The sequence below is a fragment of the Neltuma alba genome, unplaced genomic scaffold (assembly GCF_004799145.2).
Source record: "Neltuma alba isolate B1F8T4 unplaced genomic scaffold, ASM479914v2 tig00001660_pilon, whole genome shotgun sequence".
NCBI lineage: Eukaryota > Viridiplantae > Streptophyta > Magnoliopsida > Fabales > Fabaceae > Neltuma > Neltuma alba.
The window spans coordinates 22903-47539 of NW_021632559.1; the positions used below are offsets into that span (position 1 = coordinate 22903).

At 35.7% G+C, this 24637-nt stretch overlaps 4 protein-coding genes and 2 pseudogenes across 5 annotated transcripts; 1 reads left to right on the forward strand and 5 right to left on the reverse strand.

The window, feature by feature from the left end:
• The first annotated feature begins 445 nt into the window (after window positions 1-445).
• LOC114761047 (alpha-L-fucosidase 1-like) lies at window positions 446-2512 on the forward strand (annotated as a pseudogene).
• Window positions 2513-2590: 78 nt separating this feature from the next.
• LOC114761055 (cytochrome P450 704C1-like) lies at window positions 2591-6350 on the reverse strand. The gene is made up of 6 exons (XM_028950370.1): window positions 6057-6350; window positions 5464-5679; window positions 4519-4809; window positions 3671-3991; window positions 3139-3342; window positions 2591-3044 (listed from the first exon to the last, which is right to left on the reverse strand). Exons 1-6 carry the CDS (start codon window positions 6348-6350, stop codon window positions 2856-2858), a joined length of 1515 nt encoding a protein of 504 aa, XP_028806203.1. The 3' UTR covers window positions 2591-2855.
• Window positions 6351-8122: 1772 nt separating this feature from the next.
• LOC114760993 (cytochrome P450 704C1) lies at window positions 8123-11896 on the reverse strand. 2 transcript variants are annotated; one of them, XM_028950314.1, is made up of 7 exons: window positions 11514-11896; window positions 10887-11102; window positions 10272-10562; window positions 9499-9819; window positions 9007-9210; window positions 8412-8600; window positions 8123-8317 (listed from the first exon to the last, which is right to left on the reverse strand). In XM_028950314.1, exons 1-6 carry the CDS (start codon window positions 11805-11807, stop codon window positions 8412-8414), a joined length of 1515 nt encoding a protein of 504 aa, XP_028806147.1. In that variant the 5' UTR covers window positions 11808-11896; the 3' UTR covers window positions 8123-8317. The 2 variants fall into 2 exon arrangements, with proteins under 2 accessions (XP_028806147.1, XP_028806143.1); XM_028950310.1 differs by having other exon boundaries at window positions 8123-8600.
• A 2633-nt stretch (window positions 11897-14529) lies between these two features.
• On the reverse strand, window positions 14530-16253 carry LOC114761029 (pentatricopeptide repeat-containing protein At5g66520-like; annotated as a pseudogene).
• Window positions 16254-16655: 402 nt separating this feature from the next.
• Window positions 16656-21013, reverse strand: LOC114761020 (DEAD-box ATP-dependent RNA helicase 7-like). The gene is made up of 14 exons (XM_028950333.1): window positions 20341-21013; window positions 19965-20099; window positions 19725-19865; window positions 19464-19575; window positions 19159-19229; window positions 18921-19075; window positions 18706-18817; window positions 18453-18554; window positions 18299-18359; window positions 18050-18218; window positions 17881-17977; window positions 17658-17752; window positions 17339-17472; window positions 16656-17222 (listed from the first exon to the last, which is right to left on the reverse strand). The coding sequence occupies exons 1-14, from the start codon at window positions 20860-20862 to the stop codon at window positions 16954-16956; spliced, it is 2175 nt and encodes a 724-aa protein (XP_028806166.1). The 5' UTR covers window positions 20863-21013; the 3' UTR covers window positions 16656-16953.
• Window positions 21014-22493: 1480 nt separating this feature from the next.
• Window positions 22494-24277, reverse strand: LOC114761009 (embryo-specific protein ATS3B-like). Its single transcript, XM_028950323.1, has 3 exons — window positions 24046-24277; window positions 23800-23913; window positions 22494-23014 (listed from the first exon to the last, which is right to left on the reverse strand). The coding sequence occupies exons 1-3, from the start codon at window positions 24181-24183 to the stop codon at window positions 22691-22693; spliced, it is 576 nt and encodes a 191-aa protein (XP_028806156.1). The 5' UTR covers window positions 24184-24277; the 3' UTR covers window positions 22494-22690.
• Window positions 24278-24637: the final 360 nt, after the last annotated feature.

Genomic DNA, 24637 nt, shown 5'->3' on the forward strand with positions numbered 1-24637 from the left:
AATCCTCATAATTTTAGATTCCATAAGTAAGTCTCTTATGTTTTTTTTTGGACCCAAAAAAAGTCTCTTATGTTTTTATTTGGTGGATTTTCGTCAAAATTTTATTAATATGTGATTATCTTTTTCATTAGTGTGTATACTATATATATATATATATATATAGTATATAAAAAATTATATAATTGGTTAAATCAATAAAAAATTAACAAAAATATTGTTAGAACTTTAATAATAAGAATTAAATCAGAAAATTTGTAAATTATAAAGACTTCAGCAGAAATTCATATTAAAAATTAATCAAAACTATAAGGATAAAAACATGATTTTCCTATAATATGATGTTACCTTACTTATCACTTCATACCTATTTTCTACCTATTTTAGCTCCTTCGCATAACTACTAATAATAAAGAGGTGACGACGAAGAAAAACCAAGTCCATCATCATGGGAAGATTATTGTTCTTCTCTCTTCTTCTCTCACTTGTTCATCTCTTCAACTCGGCCATTTCTGTGCATAAGCAAGCTCTACCAACTCCACCATTGCCGATTCTGCCTCTCCCATCATATTCTCAGTTAAAATGGCAACAAAGAGAGATCATCATGTTTATCCACTTCGGTGTGAACACCTTCACGGACAGAGAACGGGGAGACGGCGATGAAAGCCCACAAATCTTCAACCCTTCAGGCCTCAACGCCGGCCAGTGGGCGACGGTCGCGGCAGAGGCCGGAGTTTCCTTGATGATCCTGACAGCCAAACACCATGACGGGTTTTGCCTGTGGCCTTCAAATTACACTGAGCATTCTGTGATCGGAAGCCCCTGGAAAAATGGCAAAGGAGATGTTGTGAGAGAGTTTGTTAATGAAGCTTCAGCAAAAGGAATAGACGCGGGCTTTATCTTTCTCCGTGGGATAGACATGACTCCAGATATGGGACATGATATACCTTACAATGAATATTATTTAGCTCAGCTTCAAGAACTGCTCAATAAGTGAGTTCCTTTAATTATCTGTTTCTGTGAAGATCAACTGATGTATTCTGGAAAGGTTTCAAATATGAAATATGAATGATTGGTGTTTGATAATATGCAGCTATGGAGAAGTAAGGGAGATATGGTTTGATGGAGCCAAGGATCCAAAGGCGCAAAATGTGTCGTACTACTTCACAGAATGGTTCTCAATGGTGAAAGAGTTGCAGAAATCCATAAACATATTTTCAGATGCAGGTCCAGATGTGAGGTGGGTGGGAGATGAGCAAGGCTATGCATCAGACACGTGTTGGTCTCTCATCAACCGAACTTCTGTTTCCATTGGAAATCCTGACATCACCCGGTAAGTTCATCTTCCAAGCCAAGCATTAATCTTGTTCATCACCATATATAACACAAAATTTAGGTTCCATTTTTTTCATTTTTCACATACTCTGTTATGGCATATTACTAGAAGAACAGTTTTGGTGCATCTAAATCCGGTGAAACCAAAATGCCTTCGAGATTATTTGACTTTGAAGATAAGGAACTAACAAGAACTTATTACATACTTGACGTGCAAGCAAAGTTATCATCTATGATTTTTCATGATTGTAATTTATCACTGATTAATTTCTTGGTGATCATATATTCGTATAGCTACCTAAACACAGGTGATCCCAAAGGAACGGACTGGGTTCCTGCAGAATGCGATGTGTCGATTCGACCAGGATGGTTTTGGCACAAGTCAGAATCACCAAAAAGCCTAACTGAACTACTTGATATTTACTACAACTCAGTTGGTAGAAACTGCTTATTACTCCTCAACGTGCCTCCCAACACAACCGGCCTCATATCTGACATTGATGCCCAAAGGTTGAAGCAGTTTCACACTGCAGTCGCTACAGTTTTCCAAAAGAACATAGCAGAAGACAGCTGCACTGTTATAGTAAGCAGTCAAAGAGGAGCAAAAGAAGGTGGTTTTGGACCAGAAAACATGATAGACAGTGACCATTTGTGGACATACTGGGCTCCTGAAGAAGAAGGAGAAGAAGAAGAAGGAAGAAGAAAGGAGCATTGGGTCGAGATAAGAGGGAAGAATAATGGGAGTGTGAGATTCAATGTGGTGAGGGTTCAGGAAGCGATAGGACTTGGTCAGAGGATAAAAGGGCATGAGATCTATGTGGATGGTGAATTGGTGATCAGAGGGGCCACAGTGGGTTACAAGAGGCTTCACAGGCTTGAAGGTGGTCTGGTAAATGCTCACGCTGTGAGGATCAGAATCACTGAGTCAAGAGGATTGCCTCTCATTTCCTCTATTGGTCTCCACTTTGATCCTTTCTGGCACTCTAAGTTCACTACTGGTTTCAAGAAACAATGATAAGTAATATGAAGCTTCTGAAGTATACCGTATACATGTTAATTTATTACATGAAAGAAGTGGGCCCCCTTTACTTACATTTTAACTCTATTATGTTACTTCTAATGACTGAGATGTATTAAAAGAAATCTCTAACACACTTGAAGTTATTTTTAATATCGTAAACACTAAGGAACCACTACTGTATTTCACAAAGGTACATACATGACTTCTCGTCTATTATTCCTTCCCAAAGTCCTCGGATAAAACATAATAATTATCATTATGACAATAAAGTTATAACACATAATGCATATCCAAATTTTTATCCAATTATTTGGGATTACCTTTGACGATCCCAAAGGAGCCCTTTAATATCAACACAAGTATACGAAGCACTTTTAAGAAGGGTTTGTGTGCAATTTATTTAAATAAGAATATGCTTCATGAATATCTGTTTTAAAACCGTTGGTAGCAATGAAGCAGCCAAAGAAACTGAGGGGATATATATCTGAAGAGGCCAGAAAGATCAAAGCTTTGATCTGCGAGAAGCAACGACATGAAGACCACCATCAATTTGTAAAGTAAGCATGCTCCTGTGTTTTGCTGATTGCCTTTGATCTGCCAGTTCCAATTTGAAGCAACCCAAAAGAACCGCAGCAAATATCTTCATCTGTCTGTATGCAAACTCCTTTCCCAGGCAAATTCTTGGTCCTGCCTGTTCATCTCACCAACAATAACCATTTCTCAAGCACTTATAAGAGACCCACAATTTTTAATCTCACAAATACTCATGGAAACTTTTGTCTTACCTGAAAGGCTGTGAGCTTGAAAGAGCTCTCTTGCCGGAAAATTCCATTATGATCAAACCATCTCTCTGGCTTAAATAACTCAGCATCATTACCCCATAAGTACTTCATCCTTCCCATGGCATAGGGGCAGAATACCATTAGATCTCCTTTCCTCACATTAAATCCATCTGGCAATATGTCGTCCGAGAAACAGTACTTACCTTCCTGTAACGACAACATAAATCTTATCAAACAACTATGAAGCATGAACATTTCAATGCAGGACAATGTCAGTCACACAAATCATATATACAGACACATCTCAATTCTTCTAATTTACACAGAGAAAGTGAGTCATATATACATTATCCAACACTACTGCGTTATTCTCTCTTCAGCTGCATAATTATAGAGGATTTAGTTTACTATTTTATAGCGTCATGGCATCAGTATTTATGTCATGTCTTTTATATATACTTGTCCATATTCTGTAGACGTAGGATAAAATTGGAACTCATCAAGAAAATATTATGATGCCTGGATTTTAACTTACCAGTGGAATTGCTGGATAAAGCCTTAGTGTTTCAGTTAGAGTTGCGTGCAGATACTGCATTTTTTCAAGGGCATCTTCAGTTAATCTAGCTGCAAGTTCTTCAGCCGTTACGTCACCTCGTACTTTTGTTGCCTCCAAGATTTCTTGTGCAATCTTTTCCTGTATATGGGGATGTTTGCAGAGCAGATAAACAAACCAGGAAAGAGTGCTTCCTGTTGTATCTTTCCCAGCTATGATGAAACTCAGGATTATGTCTTTAAGGTATTTTGGATCTGTCTCTTTCAGTTCAATAAACCTTGACAACATATCACCATTCACCACCTGTTAAAAATATTTTCTGCCATTAAATGAAATATTTACTGTGGTTGATCCTTAAGGAATGTTTTAGGAATTAGGAATTAACAATTATAAACGCTCGTATGAATTGCCACACAGTGACAAATATGTTTATACATTCAAGTTCTTTTTCTTAAAAAAAAAAAAAAAGAATCATGACATGATACAACATATATAGGAAAAATAGTATAAAGTCCTAATAAAGGAGTTTAATCACTAAAAAGTCTCACAACAAGTGAGCAATATGGAATGATAAATTCTGGTGCAGGATTCAAAAAAAAAAAAAAAAAAAAAAGGTCTGGTGTAGGAAATGACAATACATCCATGCTGCTCACTTATTATTGAGACGTTTTGGTAATCATATACCTTCCTTTGAACCTCCTAATATTTTCCTATGTATATACGTACACGCCCATGCCATATTCAAATAATGTTTGAAACTTCCATTGTAGTGATGCTAAAGAAAGAAACACTGCAACTAGCATTTTAGTTAAAGGAAAAGTAGTACTCACGGGAGAATCATCTTGTTGCTTTTGGACTTGCTGAATTTTGGTTCTGATTACTTTATACACAAACTGGTCTACTACTCTTATGTTGTTTTTAAGTATTGCTTCTGATCCAATGTTCAGGTGTCGCTTGATCTTCCAAAAAACGTCTACATACCTGTACATGGTAACTGTGCTTGCTTCATCAAAAGCATTGGAGAACCGAGTACCTTCTTCATAGGTTCCACACATGGTGTCTAGTTCTACACCAAGCACAACCTTAAATACTGAATCTAAAGCTGACTTCATGAACAAATCCTGCATGCCAACGACCAGCAAGGTAAGATTTGAAGCCTCTCTTGTTTCAGTAGTTGGAACCAAAAACAGTATATTATAATCTGCATATAGGAAAGGGAGTACTAATCTCCACACAAGTGATGGAAGTTAGCACCAAGACATAAAAAACCGGATCGAACACTAAATTGGTTAAGGTAGTGGTTCAAGGGTTAGTTGGTCGGACTAAAATCAACTTGGGTCAAACTGGTCATATTAAAATAATATAATTTAATAAAAAATAACAAAATATAACAATATTAATAATCACTAATAAAAAATACAAAAAAAATAACAATAGTTTGATTATAACAATAACTAAGTACAACAACATTAAGAATTTTGATCTTTATGGTTCAATTCCTACCTGGTTCAACAACCAAATCAACCTAGACTGTTGGCTAGTTTTCCATTTGAACCTGCCTATTTGGTCCCCCTTTTTTGCCTTGGTTAGCACTCCCCACCTTGGGTTCTTCAACTTTAATTTTTAATAAAAATTAGTAGTATAGGATATTAAGTTCTACACAGAGTAGTATGAGATGATCAATAAGATGGGTTGGTTCTTCCACCCCAACAATTAGTTTTGGATAGGGTTACGTATCTCACTTAAGTGCGCATCAACTTCACTTAATTTCTTACTTGCAGCTCAACAGTGTTGTTTGAGATTGCAGCTTTTGAGACTATCCCTACAAGCTTTCTTGCGTTGGTTCTAAACACTGAACTGCTGAAGTCTTTCAATAACCTGGTGGAGAATTGGTAGCTTGCTGCCTTCCTCTGATGTTTCCACTTCACTCCATCCACTGTGAATATACCATCACCCAGAAGATCGCTCAAAACACTATGGTGATACCAACCCTGCAATAACAGGACGAAGCCGTTTATTTATAGACATTCATTTTGATAACACCGGTCCATCTTTCTATTATATCTCAATCGACACACGGTAAGATTGCTTCGATGTCCTAAAGTTATTTAGGTGTTTGCTATTGGGTTGCAATGAGGCATGTGCATATCATGAAAGATGTTCTTCAACTTTCAAGGATTTATAGCAAACCACAAAGCAATTCTTCATATCCGTGCACATATCTGGACCAACTTCTTACAAGTTAACCTGACAGAAAGCAATTTTTCAATATCTAACTCAACCTTGAGTTTTCACCACACAATATTTGAGCTCCTAGAATAGCACAAGAGAAAGATAGATCATTTAATTCAAGAGATTAATGAAATACCTTGCCGTAGTTTGCAAAGTTTCCAGAGAGAAAGTGCTCAATATTAGCTGGATCTGCAGTGTAAACCTCAGCTCTCAGGAAGCTAAGCATCCTGTAAGTTTTCCTCTGGCTTGCGAGCTCAGTGATGAAATCCAGCAGCCTGTGATAGTTGAAAAGATGGTCCAACACAGTGCCAGCAACTGGGTGGTATCTTCTTCTCTCGTTGGTTCTGCCATGGATTTTGATTGCAACAGCAGCGAAACACAGAGTCACCAATGCTAAAAGCAGAGGGCTCATACCAAAGAGATAGTCCATCACAGAAATGAGACTACGAAGTTGCGTACGGAGACCAAGTTACAACTTCATATTTCAGTAGCATTATTTGGAATCCCATGGGACCATATTGTGACCTTTAAGGTATCTCTAACACCTAACAACCAAATCAAACGTGCAAATCTAAACCCCCCCCCCCCACCCAAAAAAAAAAAAAAAGGTTCATCGTAAACTAAAGGTGAACGACCTCAAGTAAGTCTATTGGCATGAACTAGTTATGTATTCTGAAAATTATAGTTGGCGAAATGGATTATGAGATGGAGCACCCTACATGAACCAAGGTTAAAGGATAGCACCGAGTCAGCTCAAACATGCATATGCAAGTACTAAACTGATTAATCGAGCACGTGGCATGTGAACTGTGACTATTAAATCACATCAACCAGGAGATTACAGGGAATATTATTCTGTAGTTGGGATATTGTAAATATTGTAATCTCCAGGGTTCTTTAATATAACAGGAGGATAAGAAAGTAAAAGATGATATTTTAATAAAAATCTACAAAGTTGAATATTCATATTAAAGTTTAAAAATGTTCAATTTATTTTTATATATCTTTGTGATTTAATATTATCCTCATATTGTTATGGTATATCAAATCTCAATGGTTAGAAATTGATCCGAAGATAGCAAGGAGGGAGTGGAGAGAAGGACAAGTGGAGACAAGGAAAAGATTGTGAGGGATACGACAACGGTCAGTGGCCCGGCGAGCCAGATTCAGGGACGTGTCGCGATCACGATTATTGATTGGTTTAAGTTCAACAGAACATACAGGTCCGCACTTTCTGGGCTACGCACATGGGACACTAAATTAAGTTTTTTACTGGCAATTATATAATAAATAGAATTTTGAGTTCTTGGATTTGTCTTTACTTTAGTTTCAGCCTATTTTTAATCCTTCAAGAAGTAAAATAACCTAAATTTTTATTAAATTATAAAGATTGATATTTTAAATAGAAAGAAATTTAAAAAACTAAAAGTTATAATTTAAAATTTAAGATATCAAAACTAAAATAAGTATAAATCGAAGAATCCAAAAATTATATTAATCCTACAATAAATTAATAGGCTTTTACACTGTAAACAGTAAAAACAAAGGTACGGAAAATGATCGAAGAATTTATCTAAATACTACCTCCGGTCCTAATTATAAGAACTAGTTGACTAATTTGAGGAGATTAAGAAAAGAAGTTAAATTAGTTATTTGTCATAGGTGTTGTTTTTCCTAAAATATCCTTACTAATCAAGTGTATTGACTAGAACTAATATTGTTAGAAGGACTATCTTGAGAAAAAAAACATAAATATTAGATACAAAGTAGATTAAGGTCTTATATTTAAGATCAAAATAAAAATCAAACGAGGTCTTATATTAAAGACCGGAGGTAGTATTATATTGTAGAAAATCTTTCACCCAAAAACAATTTTCATTCCTTACATTTCTGTCACAATCAAGCTAGAGATTGATAGGATGATTATAAGTTGCATTAAAACAATAACTGAACCGTCGCCTTATTTATTAAACAGAGATTCATCCTCCCATTTGATGAATATTAATTGAATACTATAACTTGAAATTATTTTTAATACCGTAAACACAAAAGAATCTATTTCACAGTGGCACATACATGACTTCTCATCCATTATTCCTTCCCAAAGTCCTGGGATAAAATATACCACCTCCACCGATTCTAAATATAAGAAATCGTTTGTAATGTAATTTGTGTTATAAATATTATACTTCAAAGTAGTTCTTATATTTAAAGCTGAAGGTAGTAACAATTATCATTATGACAATAAAGTTATAACACATAATGCATATCTAGATTTTTACCCAATTATTTGGGATTACCTTTGACGATCCCAAAGGAACCCTTCAATATCAATACCAGTGTATGATATGAAGAACTTTTAAGAAGAGTTTATGTGGAATTTATTTAAATAAGAATATGCTTCACGAATATCTGTTTTTAAACCGCTGGTAGCAAAGCCAAAGAAACTGAGGATAGAGAGAGAGAGAGAGAGAGAGAGAGGCCAGAAAGATTAAAGCTTTGATCTGTGGGAAGCAAGGACATGAAGACCACCATCAATTTGTAGAGTAAGCATGCTTCTGTGTCTTGCTGATCGCTTTTCATCTGCCAGTTTCAATTTGAAGCAACCCAAAAGAACTGCAGCAAATATCTTCATCTGTCTGTATGCAAACTCCTTTCCCAGGCAAATTCTTGGTCCTGCCTGTTCATCTCACCAACAACAACTATGTCTCAAGCTCTTATGAGACCCACAGCTTTTAATCTCATAAATACTCATGGAAACTTTTGTGACAAACAGAAACTGCTGCTTCCTCTAATCTTATTTATAAGACCCCTCCTATCAGTCCTTAATACAAAAACCTTTACGAAATTTAAATATTGATGACTCATTTACCCCCCAAAAGAAAAAAAGCAACTCTAACAATATCCTCATGGTGAGAAAAAGTTTTTTTTAAAACTTCCTTAAGGGTAATTCTAGAAAAGTATAGAAGTTTTTGATACTTGACTAATTTTAACTACTTTTCTTATTCCAAGTAAAGGAGTTAACACATACTTATAGAAAGGACTGGAATGAGTATATTTTTCTCCATCCAGACCTTTTTTCTTACCTGGAAGGCAGTGAACTTGAAAGAGCTCTCATGCTGGAAAATTCCATTATGATCAAGCCATCTCTCTGGCTTAAATAACTCAGCATCATCACCCCATAAGTACTTCATCCTTCCCATGGCATAAGGGCTGTATGCCATTACATTACCTTTCCTCACAGTAGATCCATCTGGCAATATGTCATCCGAGAGGCAATACTTACCGTCCTTTAACAGAAACATAAATCTCATCAAACAACTATGAAACACGAAAATTTCATTGAGAGAAAAATGTCAGTCACACAAATCATATATAATAGGTACATCTTTGTTCTTCCAATTGACACAGACAAATTAAACTGAGTCATATACATCCGACTCTATTGTGTTATTCTCTCTTCAGCTGCATAGTTATTGGTATTTATGTCATGTCCTTTAAATATGTATGTCCATATTTTGTCGTCAAAGGATAAGATTGAAACTCATTACAAGGTTGATGCCTGGATTGTAACTTACTACTGGAACTGCTGGGTAGAGCCTCAACGTTTCAGTTAGAGCTGCGTGCAGATACTGCATTTTTTCAAGGGCATCTTCAGTTAAACTAGCTGCAAGTTTTTCAGCGGTTACATCACCTCGCACTTTTGTTGCCTCCAAGATTTCTTGTGCAATCTTTTCCTGTATATGGGGATGTTTGCAGAGCAGATAAACAAACCAGGAAAGAGTGCTTCCTGTTGTATCTTTCCCAGCTATGATGAAACTCAGGATTATGTCTTTAAGATATTTTGGATCTGTCTCTTTTAGTTCTATAAACCTTGACAACATATCACCATTCACCACCTGTTAAACATATTTTCTGCGATTAAATGAAATGTTCACTCTGGCAGAACCTTAAGGAATGTTTTAGGAATTAGGAATTCTAAACACTCATATGGACGCTTGCCACATTGTAACGATATGTTTATACATTCAAATTGGAAAAAAATGACATGATACACCATATATAGGGAAAAGCATAACAGGGTCCCATGGAAGGAATGTAATTACCAAAAAAATGTAACAGCAAGTGTGCAACATGAACGGCAAATTCTGGGGCAGGTCCATGCTGCTTACTTATTGCTGAGGCTCTTTGGTGATTATATTCATTCCTTCAAACCTCATAATGATTTTCCTAAATATATATATGTACACACATGTCGTATTCAAATAATGTTTGAAAATTTCCATTGTAGTGGTGCTAAAGAAAGAAACAATGCAACTAGCATTCTAGTTAAAGGAAAAGTTGTACTCACAGGAGAATCATCTTGTTGTTTTTGGACTTGCTGCATTTTGGTTCTGATTACTTTATACACAAATTGGTCTACTACTCTTGCGTTGTTTCTAAGTACTGCTTCTGATCCAATGTTCAGATGTCGCTTGATCTTCCAAAAAACGTCAACGTATCTATAAAAGGTAGCTGTGCTTGCTTCATCAAAAGCATTGGAGAATCGGGTACCTTCTTCATAGGTTCCACACATGGTGTCTAGTTCTACACCAAGCACAACCTTAAATACTGAATCCAAAGCTGACTTCATGAATAAGCCCTACATGCCAACGACCAGCAAGGTAAGACTTGAGCCTCTCTTGTTTCAGTGGTTGGAAACAAAAACACTATATTATAATTTGCATATAGAAAAGGGAATGTTAATATCCACACTAGTGGAGGTTAGCACTCTCCACCTTGGGTTCTTCAACTTTTATTTTTAACAGAGAATTAGTAGTATAGGATATTAAATTTTATACTAAGTAGCATGAGATGCCCAATAGGATATTTAAGTGGGTTGGTTCTTTCACCCCCCAGCAATTAGCTTTTGGGGTAGAGTTAAGTATCTCACTTAGGTACGCATCAATTTCACTTAATTTCTTACTTGCAGCTCAACAGTGTTGTTTGAAATTGCAGCTTCTGAGACTATCCCTGCAAGCTTTCTTGCGTTGGTTCTAAACACTGAACTGCTGAAGTCTTTCAATAACCTGGTGGAGAATTGGTAGCTTGCTGCCTTCCTCTGATGTTTCCACTTCACTCCATCCACTGTGAATATTCCATCACCCAGAAGATCACTCAAAATACTATGTTGATAGGAACCCTGCAATAACAGATCGACCTTTTTATTAACAGACATTCATTTTGATAACATTGTTCCATCATTCTTTTTTTCTTTTTTTTGGCCTGAAGTTCCATCATTCTATTATATCTCAATCGAGATACCGTAAGATTGCTTAGATGTCCTAACGTTGTTTAGGTATTTGCTATTAGGTTGCAATGAAGCATAATGTGCATATCAAGAAAGATGCAATTCAACTTTCAAGGATTTATAGCAAACCACAAAGAAATTCTTCATATCCGTGCACATATCTGGGCCAACTTCTTACAACTTAACCCAAAACAGAGCAGTTTTTCAATGTCTAACTCAACCTTGAGTTTTCACCACACAATTTTTGAGCTCCTAGAATAGCACAAGAGAAAGATAGATCATTTAGTTCAAGAAATGAAATACCTTGCCGTAGTTTGCAAAGTTTCCAGAGAGAAAGTGCTCAATATTAACTGGATCTGCAGTGTAAACCTCAGCTCTCAAGAAGCCAAGCATCCTGTAAGTTTTCCTCTGTCTTGTGAGCTCAGTGATGAAATCCAGCAGCCTGTGATAGTTGAAAAGATGGTCCAACACAGTGCCAGCAAGTGGGTGGTATCTTCTTCTCTTGTTGGTTCTGCCATGGATTTTGATTGCAACAGCAGCGAAACACAGAGTCACCAATGCTAAAACCAGAGGGCTCATACCAAATAGATAATCCATCACAGAAATGAGGCTGCCAAGTTACAGAGACCAAGTTACTATTTCATATTTCAGTAGCATTATCTGGCATCTTCATGGGACCACATTGTGGCCTTCAACTTCAAGGTAGGTTTGACACCTAACGACCAAATCAAACGTGCGAATCTAACCACCCCCCCCCCTTCAAAATGAAAAAAAAATGAAAATGCTAGAAGAATTTACCTAAATATTATATTGTACAAAAAGCGTTCACCTAAAAAACAATTTTCATTCCTTATAACAGATGTGACATTTAATTTTTTTGGTTAAAAAGTGAAATCATTAACAATTTCAGTTTTGTCTCCTTATACATTACTTCCTCCAATCCTAAATATAAGAAACATTCTGTAATGTAAATACCGGAAGAGTATATTCTAAATTGCACCTGATGAACAAAAACTTTGCCTCCTCATTCATCCAAAAAAAAAAATATACTAACTCCTATCTTTAATATAAAAGCTAGTTTAACTTTTAATTTAGTTATAAATATAAGACCTCAATCTATTTTCTCTTTCATATTTATTTGTTTTTTTAAATAGTTCTTTTATTAGTTGCACGTATTAAAGATTATATCAAATGATAGTTCTAGTTAATACACATGATTAGTAGGGGTATTCTGGAAAAGACAACGCTAACTTAATAAATTTTCTTATTCTACTCAAATTAGTTAACTAACTCTTATATTAAGGATAAGAGATAGTATTTCATTATTGATGAATTAATTTTCTGGGGAGGAAATCACGCGAGAATATTATTGTGAAGAATCTCACCGGCAGACAAAACTGAAATCGTTCGAAATATGAGCAATTTCGCTTTTTAATTGAAAATAATAATTGCCACATTGATTAGGTTTGACAAGGAATGTATTCATAGAAATCTTAATTAAATTCTTCACTTATTCAGACACTAATCAATTTTTAGTATAGCGGTGAATACTTCCTAAAATATAATATTTCTTTATTTTATCACCGTTTATACTCCTACTATATCAATAAATAAATAAAAAGCTTAAATCAGGGACCAAAAAAGTCTTAGGGCCTATTTGGTCCAATTCAATTGCATCTTGTAATGTAATGCAGTGTAATGTAATGGAAATGTAATGTAATATTAATTACAAGGATACTGTTTGATATGTTTTCTAAGAAAAGTGCAATGAGTTATTTTTTAATAATTATCTAAAATTAATATATAGTAAAAGTACCAATTTACTTTTAGTAATAATTCAAACCCTCAAATGTGTAGAAAAGCTTCTTCAAGATACCAACGCTGTCGGCTCCGTCATTCCTCTCTCAATGGAGGACGATTGGCTAATGGAATTGATGGTCTGTCCTTGTTTTTTATGGGTTCTTGCTTATGGTTCTCCTCTCTTCATTAAGACAATATGCATCTTTGTATTTCAGCATTATCAAATTCAAAGTTGTCGCTTTATGAATTCTTTTCCTATGTTATTTCTTCTTGTTATTTTGCTTCTTTTTTTTTTGGTTTCCCAGGCTTTCGAGTTCCTATTCTTTCATTTCTTGCAACTTGATAGGCTTTTTGCATCATTCATATGAAATTTGGATACTGACGAGCTATTAGTTTTGTTGGTCAATGAAAAGGGAAAGAAAAAGGAATTTATCAACTTTCAATGAAATCCCTTGAGATTAGATGTATTGGAAAAATGGTTATCAACTTCACTGTGAAACTTCTCCGTAGTAGGGCTTTTGATGATGATTCACAATTAAGTGAGGACAAAATAGTTATTTTATAAAGGATTGCATGCTTATAATGAGTATTCATAGAGAGCCCCTATAAATAAACATTACTAAAAAAAATTATGCAATTTTTATTATCAGTGTAAAGTTTTTATCATTATTAAATTCCACCAAACAGACCATTTATAGTGATATGATAAGGATTACCGTTTTGATAATCATAATAAGGTCCATCGATTACATGCTTTTCTCTCTTTTATTTCCCGCAAATAATTACATACGGCGAATTTACTCAATTTAGCATCCGGATGGCAAAACAAAAACAAAAACAAGAAGGAAAACAGGAATTTAGCATCTAGAAGCCTTCGGGTCGTGATTCTTTTGGCCCTACTAAAGTCATGATATTGATATTCAGGAAATTTCAGGTCAAGTAAATTATTTAATCATATTTTACACAAAATTTAAGATGAGTACATTGTTTTTTTTAAATAATTTTTGAATAATCATAACTCCAAATATGGATATATAGAAAAATATTTTTTTATTTTTTAATCATTATGTGGATTTCATTAAGGAGGGGAGTTTATAAAAGATCCCATACTTTCTTATTAACAGTAACAATAGTAAAACAGTATGTGGGTGTGGGTGTGATATTTAAAATGTAAAATGGAGGAGGAAATTTTTGAATGAAATATGACGAAATTGTAGTGAGAGAAAATTGCACGTGGCTTCACAATAAACCAATTTTTAAAAATTGGCTTAAAAACTCAATAATTTAAAAAGAAAATTGTCATTGAAGGAAATATATGCATTAATTTGTCACGTAAGCATACAAATAATTAAACAAATATCAAAAATATGAAAAAATTGAAATAGTGGCATGAAAGTTCCATGGAAGTTGGAAGTCATCGGTTGAATTCCGCTTATAATATCATGCCATTAGTATTTGCTCATCTAATTCAACAAAAAATAAATTAAAATAAAATAAATAAACACAGGTGCACCATATATAATCTATTAGCAACTCTAGGCTATGCAAAACTACAATATAGTATCCACACTGCACACACACATATATGGAATACACACAAGATACTGGTTTTCACCATCCCGGTAACTTCATCTGATTATTTAACTCATTTACGATCAAAAAAATTTCCTTCGCAACATTCAATGAAACTCCTGCAGAAAATTCATGAACCACCCCACATATTTCAATCATGCTACAGCCTGGGATTTCCTTTTGGATTCCTCTTTCTTTCATTAGATTTCTCACTCTTTTAGCTGCATCAAACTGGCCAGCTTTGGCATATATGTCACACAAGTTCATATAGAAAGCATGATTATGAGGCTCTAAGTTAATCAAATGGATAGCTACCTTTTCTCCTAGGTCTATATTCCCATGCATCTGACATCCTCCAAGTAATGAACCCCACACATAAACATCAGGCTTCATTGGCATGTCTCTTATTAGCCTTTCTGCCTCCTCAAACAGCTTGGCTCGGCTAAGAATGTCAACCATGCAAGCATAGTGATAAACCTGAGGTTCAATTGAGTAAATTTTTCATCATGTCAAAGCACCACCGACCTTTCTCTACCAAACCAGAATGAGCACAAGCAGACAATAACCCCACGAATGTTACATGGTTAGGCTTCACTCCAGCTTTTTCCATCTCTAGAAAGCAATCGAAAGCCTTCTCACCTAAGCCGTGAAGGGCAAACACCGAAATCATTGCTGTCCATGCTGAAGCATCCTTCCTAGTCATTTCTTTGAAGATCTCAACTGCTTGATCTGCATGCCCACACTTACCATACATATTCACTAGTGCTGTTCCAAGTACCACATCACAATCTAGCCCACTTCTTCTCAAATAACTATGCACCCATTGCCCATGGTCTATCGAACCAAGTTGAGCACAAGCTGAAAGGACACTAGCAATTGTGAATTTATCTGGCTCAACCATAGTGTCTTCGCTGGAAACTTGCATTTGATGAAAAAGTTGCAGTGACTCTTTTGGTCGGCCACCTTGAACCAACCCTGTAATAATGGAGTTCCAGGTTATGATATTCTTCTCACTCATCCTCGTGAACAATTCCATTGCATTGTCAAGCTCTCCATTTCTCAGAAACCCAATTATCATTGAGTTCCAAGTGACAATATCTCTCACTCGCATTTCATCAAACAGCTTCCTCGCATTATTTAACAACCTACATGCCATGTACAAATTTATCAAGGAATTCCCAACAAAAATATCATCATAAAATCCAAACTTGGTGACTTGGGCATGAATTCCTAAGCCAGTAGTTTCATCCAGCCTCCTAGTGCAATCCTTTAAAAGGAAGGGGAAAGTGAGGTTTTTCGGTAAAATGCCATTGCGAAGCATTTCTCTATAAATCAATAAAGCCCTGCAAATGTGGCTATCTTCACCATCATCCTTCAAATCCGCGTATGATCTAAGCATGATATTATAGGCACGAATTTCCGGGTGCTTTATCGTCCGAAAAACCTTAGAAGCATAAGTGAACGAACCCCAATTCGAAAAAGCACAAAAGAAGAGGAGACGAGTAATGAGATAATATTGGTCATCGGTAGGTAACAGTGGGGACTTCACAATCTGAGCGTGGATTTGTTTGGCCTCTCTGAAATTCTTGCATTCTTCTATTAATTTTGAAAGGCAGTTCTTGAGACATCTGGGTTCGCCAGTTTTGAACTCCAGGCGGGTAACCATAATAACTGACACTAAGGCCTACAAGTAAAACCCCAACCCCCTCGTACATGAAACACAATGGTTTATATAATTCCATTCTACGCAAGGATAAATCTCTCTCATACATAGAGATGAATTAAAAGTTGAACATAAACGTCAAGTTTAAATTTCTTGAACTCGTGAAATTACGAACGACAGGACAAGTGAACATGTTTTCCCCCCAACAGTTCTTTTCTCGTGGTCGCAGCACAAGAACTGTAAGTTATTTTATTTTACTGCGAGACTTCCAAACATGAATTATGATTGAAAACATACAATAAGAGGGCAAAAACGCAACTGAACCAATAAATTATCGGGAATAAATATAATTATCATGTATTAATAAATTGTTCCCTGTAATTTTAGTCAGATACAATTTCCTTTCTTTTTTATTTTCTGTAGACTTGGCATTTCAATCAAAACAATGTCATTACAATTATCATAAGGTGAAAAGTAGTCCTCTTACCCAGATATGAGCTCAGCTTTACAGACAAAAACCTAACCTCACGCTTTCTTTCTAGCGAAGAGTGAACAAAAATGATATCCTATGAGTTACGAAGAGAACTAAGTAAATATTTTTCATTTTTATGTTGAAAAAAATTACTGCTATAAGCATTTTAGTCATCGTTGGCCGGAAAAAAAGAAAAAAAATTAGTCATCTTTGACTACCTCAGCTCCATATCTTCTTTACCATCTCTTCCCCCCTCTATTGCCGCCACGGCCTCTCCCACCATAAGAACCACCGGAAAACCGATCACTCCTCTGATTTGAGAAACCACCATTCTTGCCACCTCCTCTTCCACCGGAAAACTTGTTTCCACGGCCACTACTTCTATTATTACCAAACCCGCCACGACCACCACCACCAAATCTGCCCCCTCTTGACTGGTCTCTTTCTTGCAAACGTGGCAATTCTTCTAATACTTCTAAGCTTATATTAGCAGCATTTTCCTGACCTAAAGAGTAAACATCACTTAAGAAGAAAAATAACAACCGAAATGAAAGCTAAATGTAGGGCCAAATCAACCCCTACAAAGTTAATTCACATGCATAGCTCAAAGTAGAATCTTACCAGCAAGATATATATCTAAATCTTCAGCTGGCACGTCAAAGACGGAGCCATTTCCATCTGCAGTTAGAGTAAGACCCTTCACTGCCTCAACCTTCTCCTCAGGCAGAAATCTCCTGAGGATTCCATATGCAAAACTATTAACCCCCCCCCCCCAAAAAAAAAAACAACAATGAAAGGATCAGTAAGGCAAACATCTAGACCTTTCCAAAAAAATTTAGCAAGTATTCTTAGGTAATCATTAAGATATTAATCAGGAACTGATTTAGAACAACATGCAAGCGTCTTAGTTTAAGAGCGTGGTTCACTGTAAGGTTCTCACGATGGTGTGAAGATGGGTCTTCCAATCTCAAGAAGTAATGTGACATAATTCTCCATGGAAGTAAGAAGTGATCTTTTCTTTATCTCGGTACAACCCTGCACATTATACAATCAATTTTTTTCCCAAGTTAGAGAAGCATATTGAATATGAAGGGTTTGACGAGGGAATTACAATTGCAACAAAAAGATAGACTGAGGAAATGTTAGGAGAACAGGGAACTCACAACAGCCATGGCAAGAGCTTTTGCAAGTAATTCAACGGCTGTTAAACCAGAGTTGTTCAAAAGTTCCGCAGCAGCAGACTTGAATGCAGGAATTACACTGCATTTATGACATTTGTTAACAACAAAGACAGCATAAAATAACATTTGCACATAAGGGGGAAAAAAATGCCTGTCGGACACTTGGTTTATCATTTCAGCAGCATCACCACCAACAGCTTTCGCAATGTCAACAGGCTGAGGAGCTGATATGTGCTCAAATTTCACGCCTGATTCTCTTTCTATTTTAGATATATTTGACCTTCTTGGATCATAAAGCATAACTGCGACTCCAGTATTGCCTGAAAATTTTAACGCCAGCATTATCAAAATCTGATTACCCTAAACTTTCTGTTTTGAATTATCTGCATTCCATTTGTACCTGCTCGTCCTGTGCGGCCAGAACGATGAATATAGGCTTCTACATCACGTGGAGGTTCACACTAAACCAAATATAAAGATCACCATACAGATTAGGAAAGTCATAATATTGACTCAATATAATATAAGTAATTAAGTAAATGCGCCAGAAGTACCTGAATAATTAACTGAACATCATTAATATCCAATCCCCGAGCTGCTACATTTGTGGCCACTAATGTCATGAATTTTCCAGACCTAAAGCCAGACAATGTGACCTGCAAGTGGCAGGGTGGATTTCAGCGGATAAAAAAAGAAAAGAAAAGAAATAAAAAAAGTTGTCCGCCAAAAAAATCAACCAAAAGCAAACATATCTGTTACAAGGATACAAAAGTTATGACACAGATCATAAATTTTCGTACATCTCACCTCACGTTGTGCTTGTTGTATGTCCCCATGTAGAGCTCGAGCTCCAGGCAAAAGCCCTGCAAGCTCAGAAGCTGACTCCTTTGTCTCAGTAAATATGATTGTCCGGCCTCCACTGAATCAAAACCATCAAAATATAATGATGCGCCAAATTCAATAGATTCACCATAAAAATAAAAATATTAAGCACATATTGCAAGTGAATCATAAAAGTTCACCTGCTATGGCAGCGAATAATGTCTGGGATAAGCTGGGACCTGGCAGAACTCGTACATGGAAGAACAATATGCCTAACATTGGTGCTAGCCTTCATTTTCTCATTCCCAACGAGGTCAACAGTTTTCTTATCTGGTTTCAGAAACTTCGAGGAAATCTGGCAACAAAATCATATTTGGCAACAAAATTTTTGTAACAATAAAAAATTCTGACACTAGAGATCATCACACAGAAGCATACATGCTTAACCCAGTCTGGCAAAGTAGCACTGAATAGAAGTGTCTGAACTTTACTAACATCTTTAACCTTACCTGCATAACATATAGAGCAGATTTTTACATCTCTGAAAAATATCTTATCATCCCAAAAACCTTGGATAACATCTCAATAATCTGTGACAATTTAACCATATATGGAGTAAAGAATATCAACAGATAAGAATGTGAAGAGTAATTGAAGTATCTTCCATCAGATATGCATAATTTACCCTAAAATCGAAGCATAGCAGCATTCCATGCATTACAGGTAGGGGGAAAAACACATACCCAGAATGAATTCAACATCTTCAACAAAACCCATCCTCAGCATCTCATCTACCTCATCAAGGACACGGAACCTTAGTTGAGTTAGGTCAATATTTTGTCTCTCTATATGATCCTACATGGATATTCACATATAAATCAAGAATAAATTCTTTCTTAGACAAACTGAAGCTTCCATCCTAGCCATAATTTAATAACCATAACAAGGAATAACAGCAGCTCCATAATACATAGAGACACACGTGCATGCAACATGGTAATTACCTTTATGCGGCCTGGTGTTCCAACAGCAATATCGACACCTCGCTTGAGCTTAATTTCTTGAGCTTGATATGGAGCTCCACCATACAAACAGCAGGAAATCAAACCCAACGCCTCACCATAGACTTCAAAGTCAGAGAACACCTAATGCATCACATAACACATTATAAACAAAAGGAATAACAAATATCCATATATCGATCACATGAAGATTTTTCTGCAACCGCCTCTTGCGTAATGCACCTGAGAGGCCAATTCTCTAGTGGGCAAGAGCACAAGAACGCTTGGAGACCTCCCATAGCCAGTCTTTCTGGATGCCTTAGCCGAACCATTGGTTAAAGACTCTAATATGGGCAACACAAAAGCCAGTGTTTTACCCTACATTTTCCCAACAGTTGACAATCAATGCAAACGATAAAAAGTTGAAATCAGTCAAATGCAGAATGATCTTTTTGAAACTTTGGCTCCGAGAGTTATAGCAACTATGTAACTAAATGTTCATATCAACTTAACAGGAATTCCGTCCACCTCCGGGCCCCAGAAATACGTGTTGTAACTATTAAGAACCAGGAAATCATAAGCATTTGTAAATACACAAAAGGATAAAAAGAGAACGCACCTGACCAGTGCGCGCCCGACCGACCAAATCAGAACCATCGAGAATGGTATCAAAGGTCATGGCCTGAATGGGAAATAGAGATTCAATCCCTTTCTCCTTCAACTTCGCCCGCAAGGGCTTCGATATCCGAAAGTTCGAAATTGCATTGGGATCCTTCTTCTTCTCGACCTCCTCCTCCCCCATGTCAGGTTCCTCGAATTTCGGCTTTTTGTTATTGTTTCTCTTCTCCTGACTCTTCGCCCTCGAACTTTGAGGCTCAACTAACTCCGAGCTACTCTCGCTCTTCTCTCCAACCCCATCAATATCCGAAGATTTACGCTTCTTGGTCTCCTTCTTCTTCGCCTTCTTGTCCGAAAACCCATCTTGGTCAGAATCAGACACCTTCATATTTCTTGTAAGCTTAGAACTTTTCGTGCTCTCCTTACCAATGGATGCCTCTTCAGTTGAAATGTTGTTCTTAGTCTTCTTCTCCTTTTTCTCCTTCTTTCCTTTGGGGCTCTCAGAGGGAGCTACAGGAGGCATGATGTTATAGGATAACTCGGAAAAATATGTCTCAATAAAGTTATGTTATGTGTAAAAGGTACAAGAAAAGAGAGAAGGAAGGAAGAGTAGAGACTTCGGCTGCATCAAAGGACTCAAGGCAGTGAACTGCGGAAGAGAGAGCAGGAGAAAATGAAGCAGGTACCGGTTTTACGGTTGCGCTAACTGGCAACGTATCATGATTAATGAGCCGCTTTAGTTAACTTAATTAATTATAATAAACATTTTTTATTTTTTTTAAAAAATTACTCTTTTTAATTATGTATATTGAAACCAGTTCTTGATTAGGAGCTCCTTAATGATATATGAAATTAATAAAAAATAAATTTAAAAAAAACTAAATAGATTGAAATGAATATTTTTGTCCCCGTTCAGAAGCAGAGGTAATACCATAATTATAATGATTTTTTTCACCAATGATGGTATCTTTTAGCACAAGAACAATTATTTTCCTCGAAAAATGATAAATAAGGATTTAAATTTAATGAGGAGTATAGTTCAGCACTTCAATTTGATTTTATTATATTTTGATTAGTTTAAAAAAAATATCAATTTTAAAAATGCGTCAAAAAATTAAAGAAATTCTATGTTATAAAAATTTACTTTTAAAGTTAATTTGTTATTCCAGAGCTTTATAATTTGTATTAAAAAAATTAAAATTAATTATAATATGAAAAAAATCAGAATTCTTGCATTCTTAATATAACTGCATTAGATTTTATCAATTTAGGATTTTTAATGTAAATTACGAGTATTACCTTAAGCGTCAGAGTGATCGGAAGTTTTAAGTGTATATCAATAATGCAATAATTTTTGTCTGAATAAAATGAATCAAGTTACTTTTAAAAACTATATGGTGCTAAACTATTAATGGCTGCAATATTTTTGCCAAAACGAATTGCTGTAACTCAATTATTAATATTAATTTTATTATCTTTTCGAAATTGCAAAAAGAAATTGTCAACCTGCAAGTTATGACAATATCCTCCTCCATTCCACCTTGCTGAATTTAAACAATGCGAAGAATAACTTTTCTACCATCCAGCTTTTTTTTAAAAAAAAAAAAGGAATTTGAATTTTTTTCCCCGAATGTGTTTCTTTTCTGGAACTTCAACTCTAATCCAAACATACGGTGTTAAGTTTTCTCAGGGCAAAAATAAAAAAATGGCGTAACAAATGCATATCATAAATTGCATATTTGTTTCATATTTTATATGGCTAAAAATATTTTTAATCATTTAAGTTTATATAAGATTTTAATTTAATCACTTTAAGAAGTATACTTGACAAAAATAATGATACTGAAATCTTTTGATAAAACATTTTCAAATACACTGAAATGAACAACAGATAAAACAGTGGTTTAAATCCTCTCAACGGAAAACATCCAATAAATAAATGAAGTTAAACAGATTGCATAGCAAATTTCACCAAATTTTTTTTCTTTGACCGAAGAACAAATTTTACCAATTGTTGCTTACTAGAAATGCAATGTAAATACAAAACTGAGTCCCACGCTCATGAGGCCAAAAGTACGCTATTACTGAGCTCCGAAAAAAGAGGGGGGGGGTTGGTGTTGTTGGAAGTAATGTAAATTGCCTAGCAAGCACCTATCTAGCACCACGTATTGAAACATTGCAGTGAACATAATGAGTCAGACAAAACAAGCCGGCCATAGAATAGTAGAATACACTGAATCAGACACGGGTCATTTTAAACCTATCATGTTTCTATGTTTTTCGCGGGAAATACAAAGTTTCCTAGTTACAGAGAAGTGGAGAGACAGATGGAAAGAACACATAACATATATCTACATCCAGAAACTAAAAACAAACCCTAGAACAACACATAAAAACCATTTCCTGCACGATAGTTGGCTTGAAGATGAAGCAGCATTGCACAAATTAAACCCGTACCACGTATCCGAAGGAATGAATGTGTTGTAGTTAAATGTAACAGCCCTTGTGTTATGACCGTAAATTTGCACACTTCGTGGCTTCCAGCCGTCGGGTCCAGTTCTGTAAAGGTATACGTAGCAAATTTGATATGCACATGGACCATTTATCTGAAATGTATCCGAAGAACACCGCTCAAATGCTTTTGAAGATGGATCATCCAGTCTTGGTGCATATATCTGATCATCAATATGTGAAAAAGAAGCAAGAATAAGTTACCTCAATTAGTTAAAAGCGGGTCCCAAATGAGGCTTCCTTTCTTTCTGCTTTCATTGATTGAGCCTTTTATTTGCTTCTTGTTAACATGGATTCTAAAGCTATCAACCTACTATTGCTTTCCCCAGTATCACTATGAAAATCATTTGTTCTGCTCTTGACGCTCCATAATTTATCAGTTAGAGACTCCAGTCTGATCTTTTATTCTATAGCTGTCAAGCAGAGTCTATGCTAAACCACTGTCCTTCCTATATATACCAATATAGAATGAATATATGCAACAACAAGAAGAAATTACCATTAGGGTCCCCAAAAGTTGCATGTTCCCTCTCCTGGCTGATTGAAAGATAATTACTATCATTAAATTTCAAATTTTGTTTAAATATCAATATGATCTCACGTGACTTCTAAGGACTAAAGTGATGAATCATACACCTATCAAAACCAAACACTAGTTAACTCTAGAACAATTCAAGTTGAAACAATCAAAATACCTAGAAAAGGAGTTCAAGGTCTTTTGCCATAAAACAAGACAGCGAATAAAATGATATGATTCACCGAAAAAATAAGAACCAATTTCGATAAGTCGATCTTGAACCAATTAAAGAACCAAAAGGTTTCAACTTCCAAAATACTAATATCTTCTCCGAACAGCTGAATTCCAATTAAAATTAGACCTCATGTTCTAGCAAATGCAATAAATAAATTGATGAATCCAACTTAGCTGGTAAAAAAAAAAAAAAAAGACCTGATTGCCATAAGCATCCCCGAAAGAAATACTGATCTGATCCCTTGTATATACAGGAGACGAACAACTCGTAGATATAATCACCGTGTAAGGACAGCTCCCAACGTTCTTCATCTTATATCACGAGAAACGAAAGAAATTAAGAAGGAAAATCACAGGCTATATCATAGTTCATGTACGATGAAACAGGATAAAAGAATCAAAGGGCGAGAAATTAATCACGAAAAGAGGTTTTGCGAGGCATACCTGGATATAGCTGACATTGAAGGATTCAGCCGCGTGAGGCTCTGGAGTAGAAGATTGGAACTCTGCGACTGAGAGAGTCGCTCCAATTCCAAAGGCAAACAAGAGTAGGAGTTGCAGAAATACCTCCGTCTTCATCATCTTCTCCGAAGCGAAACCTGAAGAATCAAAGATCGATATATGGCTTCTGTGGAGTAATTTAGCTTTTTACAGATTGTGTATTATGCGGCCTGAAATCGCTTCGTTCGTCGCTCGAGATCCCCGAGCAAGCAATTTATGAGCTTCAGGCCAAAGAAAACAAAATGACAAAATGACGGATTAGTCTATCCAGAGAAATAAAACTAAAATTGATAGCATTGAAAATAATTAATTACTCGCCTTGTAAAAATTAAAATAAGAGAGAGAGAGATTTGATAAAATAATTAATTACTCGCCCTGTAAAATATAATTATGAGCGTTAATATGGATTATAAAATTTACAACCAATTATATTATCAAAATTTATAAATGACCCGATTAGAAGGAAATAAAAGGGAAAATGACAGATAAAGAAGGTGGAATATCTGAAATTCCAATTTGAGAAGCTAAGGAAATG

Coding starts and splice junctions, on each gene's coding strand:
- LOC114761055 (XM_028950370.1), bottom strand. CDS start 6,350: ATGGACTATCTCTTTGGTATGAGCCCTCTGCTTTTAGCATTGGTGACT. Junction 3,992..4,518: donor AGCAACAAGATGATTCTCCC/GTGAGTACTACT, acceptor TATTTTTAACAG/GTGGTGAATGGTGATATGTT. Junction 3,045..3,138: donor TCAAGCTCACAGCCTTTCAG/GTAAGACAAAAG, acceptor TGAGATGAACAG/GCAGGACCAAGAATTTGCCT.
- LOC114760993 (XM_028950314.1), bottom strand. CDS start 11,807: ATGGATTATCTATTTGGTATGAGCCCTCTGGTTTTAGCATTGGTGACT. Junction 10,563..10,886: donor ACAACACTGTTGAGCTGCAA/GTAAGAAATTAA, acceptor GTTGGCATGTAG/GGCTTATTCATGAAGTCAGC. Junction 8,601..9,006: donor TCAAGTTCACTGCCTTCCAG/GTAAGAAAAAAG, acceptor TGAGATGAACAG/GCAGGACCAAGAATTTGCCT.
- LOC114761020 (XM_028950333.1), bottom strand. CDS start 20,862: ATGCCTCCTGTAGCTCCCTCTGAGAGCCCCAAAGGAAAGAAGGAGAAA. Junction 18,818..18,920: donor ATTATTCGCTGCCATAGCAG/GTGAACTTTTAT, acceptor GTTTTGATTCAG/TGGAGGCCGGACAATCATAT. Junction 17,978..18,049: donor ATAAACCAAGTGTCCGACAG/GCATTTTTTTCC, acceptor TCATAAATGCAG/TGTAATTCCTGCATTCAAGT.
- LOC114761009 (XM_028950323.1), bottom strand. CDS start 24,183: ATGATGAAGACGGAGGTATTTCTGCAACTCCTACTCTTGTTTGCCTTT. Junction 23,914..24,045: donor TCAATGTCAGCTATATCCAG/GTATGCCTCGCA, acceptor TCGTGATATAAG/ATGAAGAACGTTGGGAGCTG. Junction 23,015..23,799: donor GGGATGCTTATGGCAATCAG/GTCTTTTTTTTT, acceptor ATTGATGATCAG/ATATATGCACCAAGACTGGA.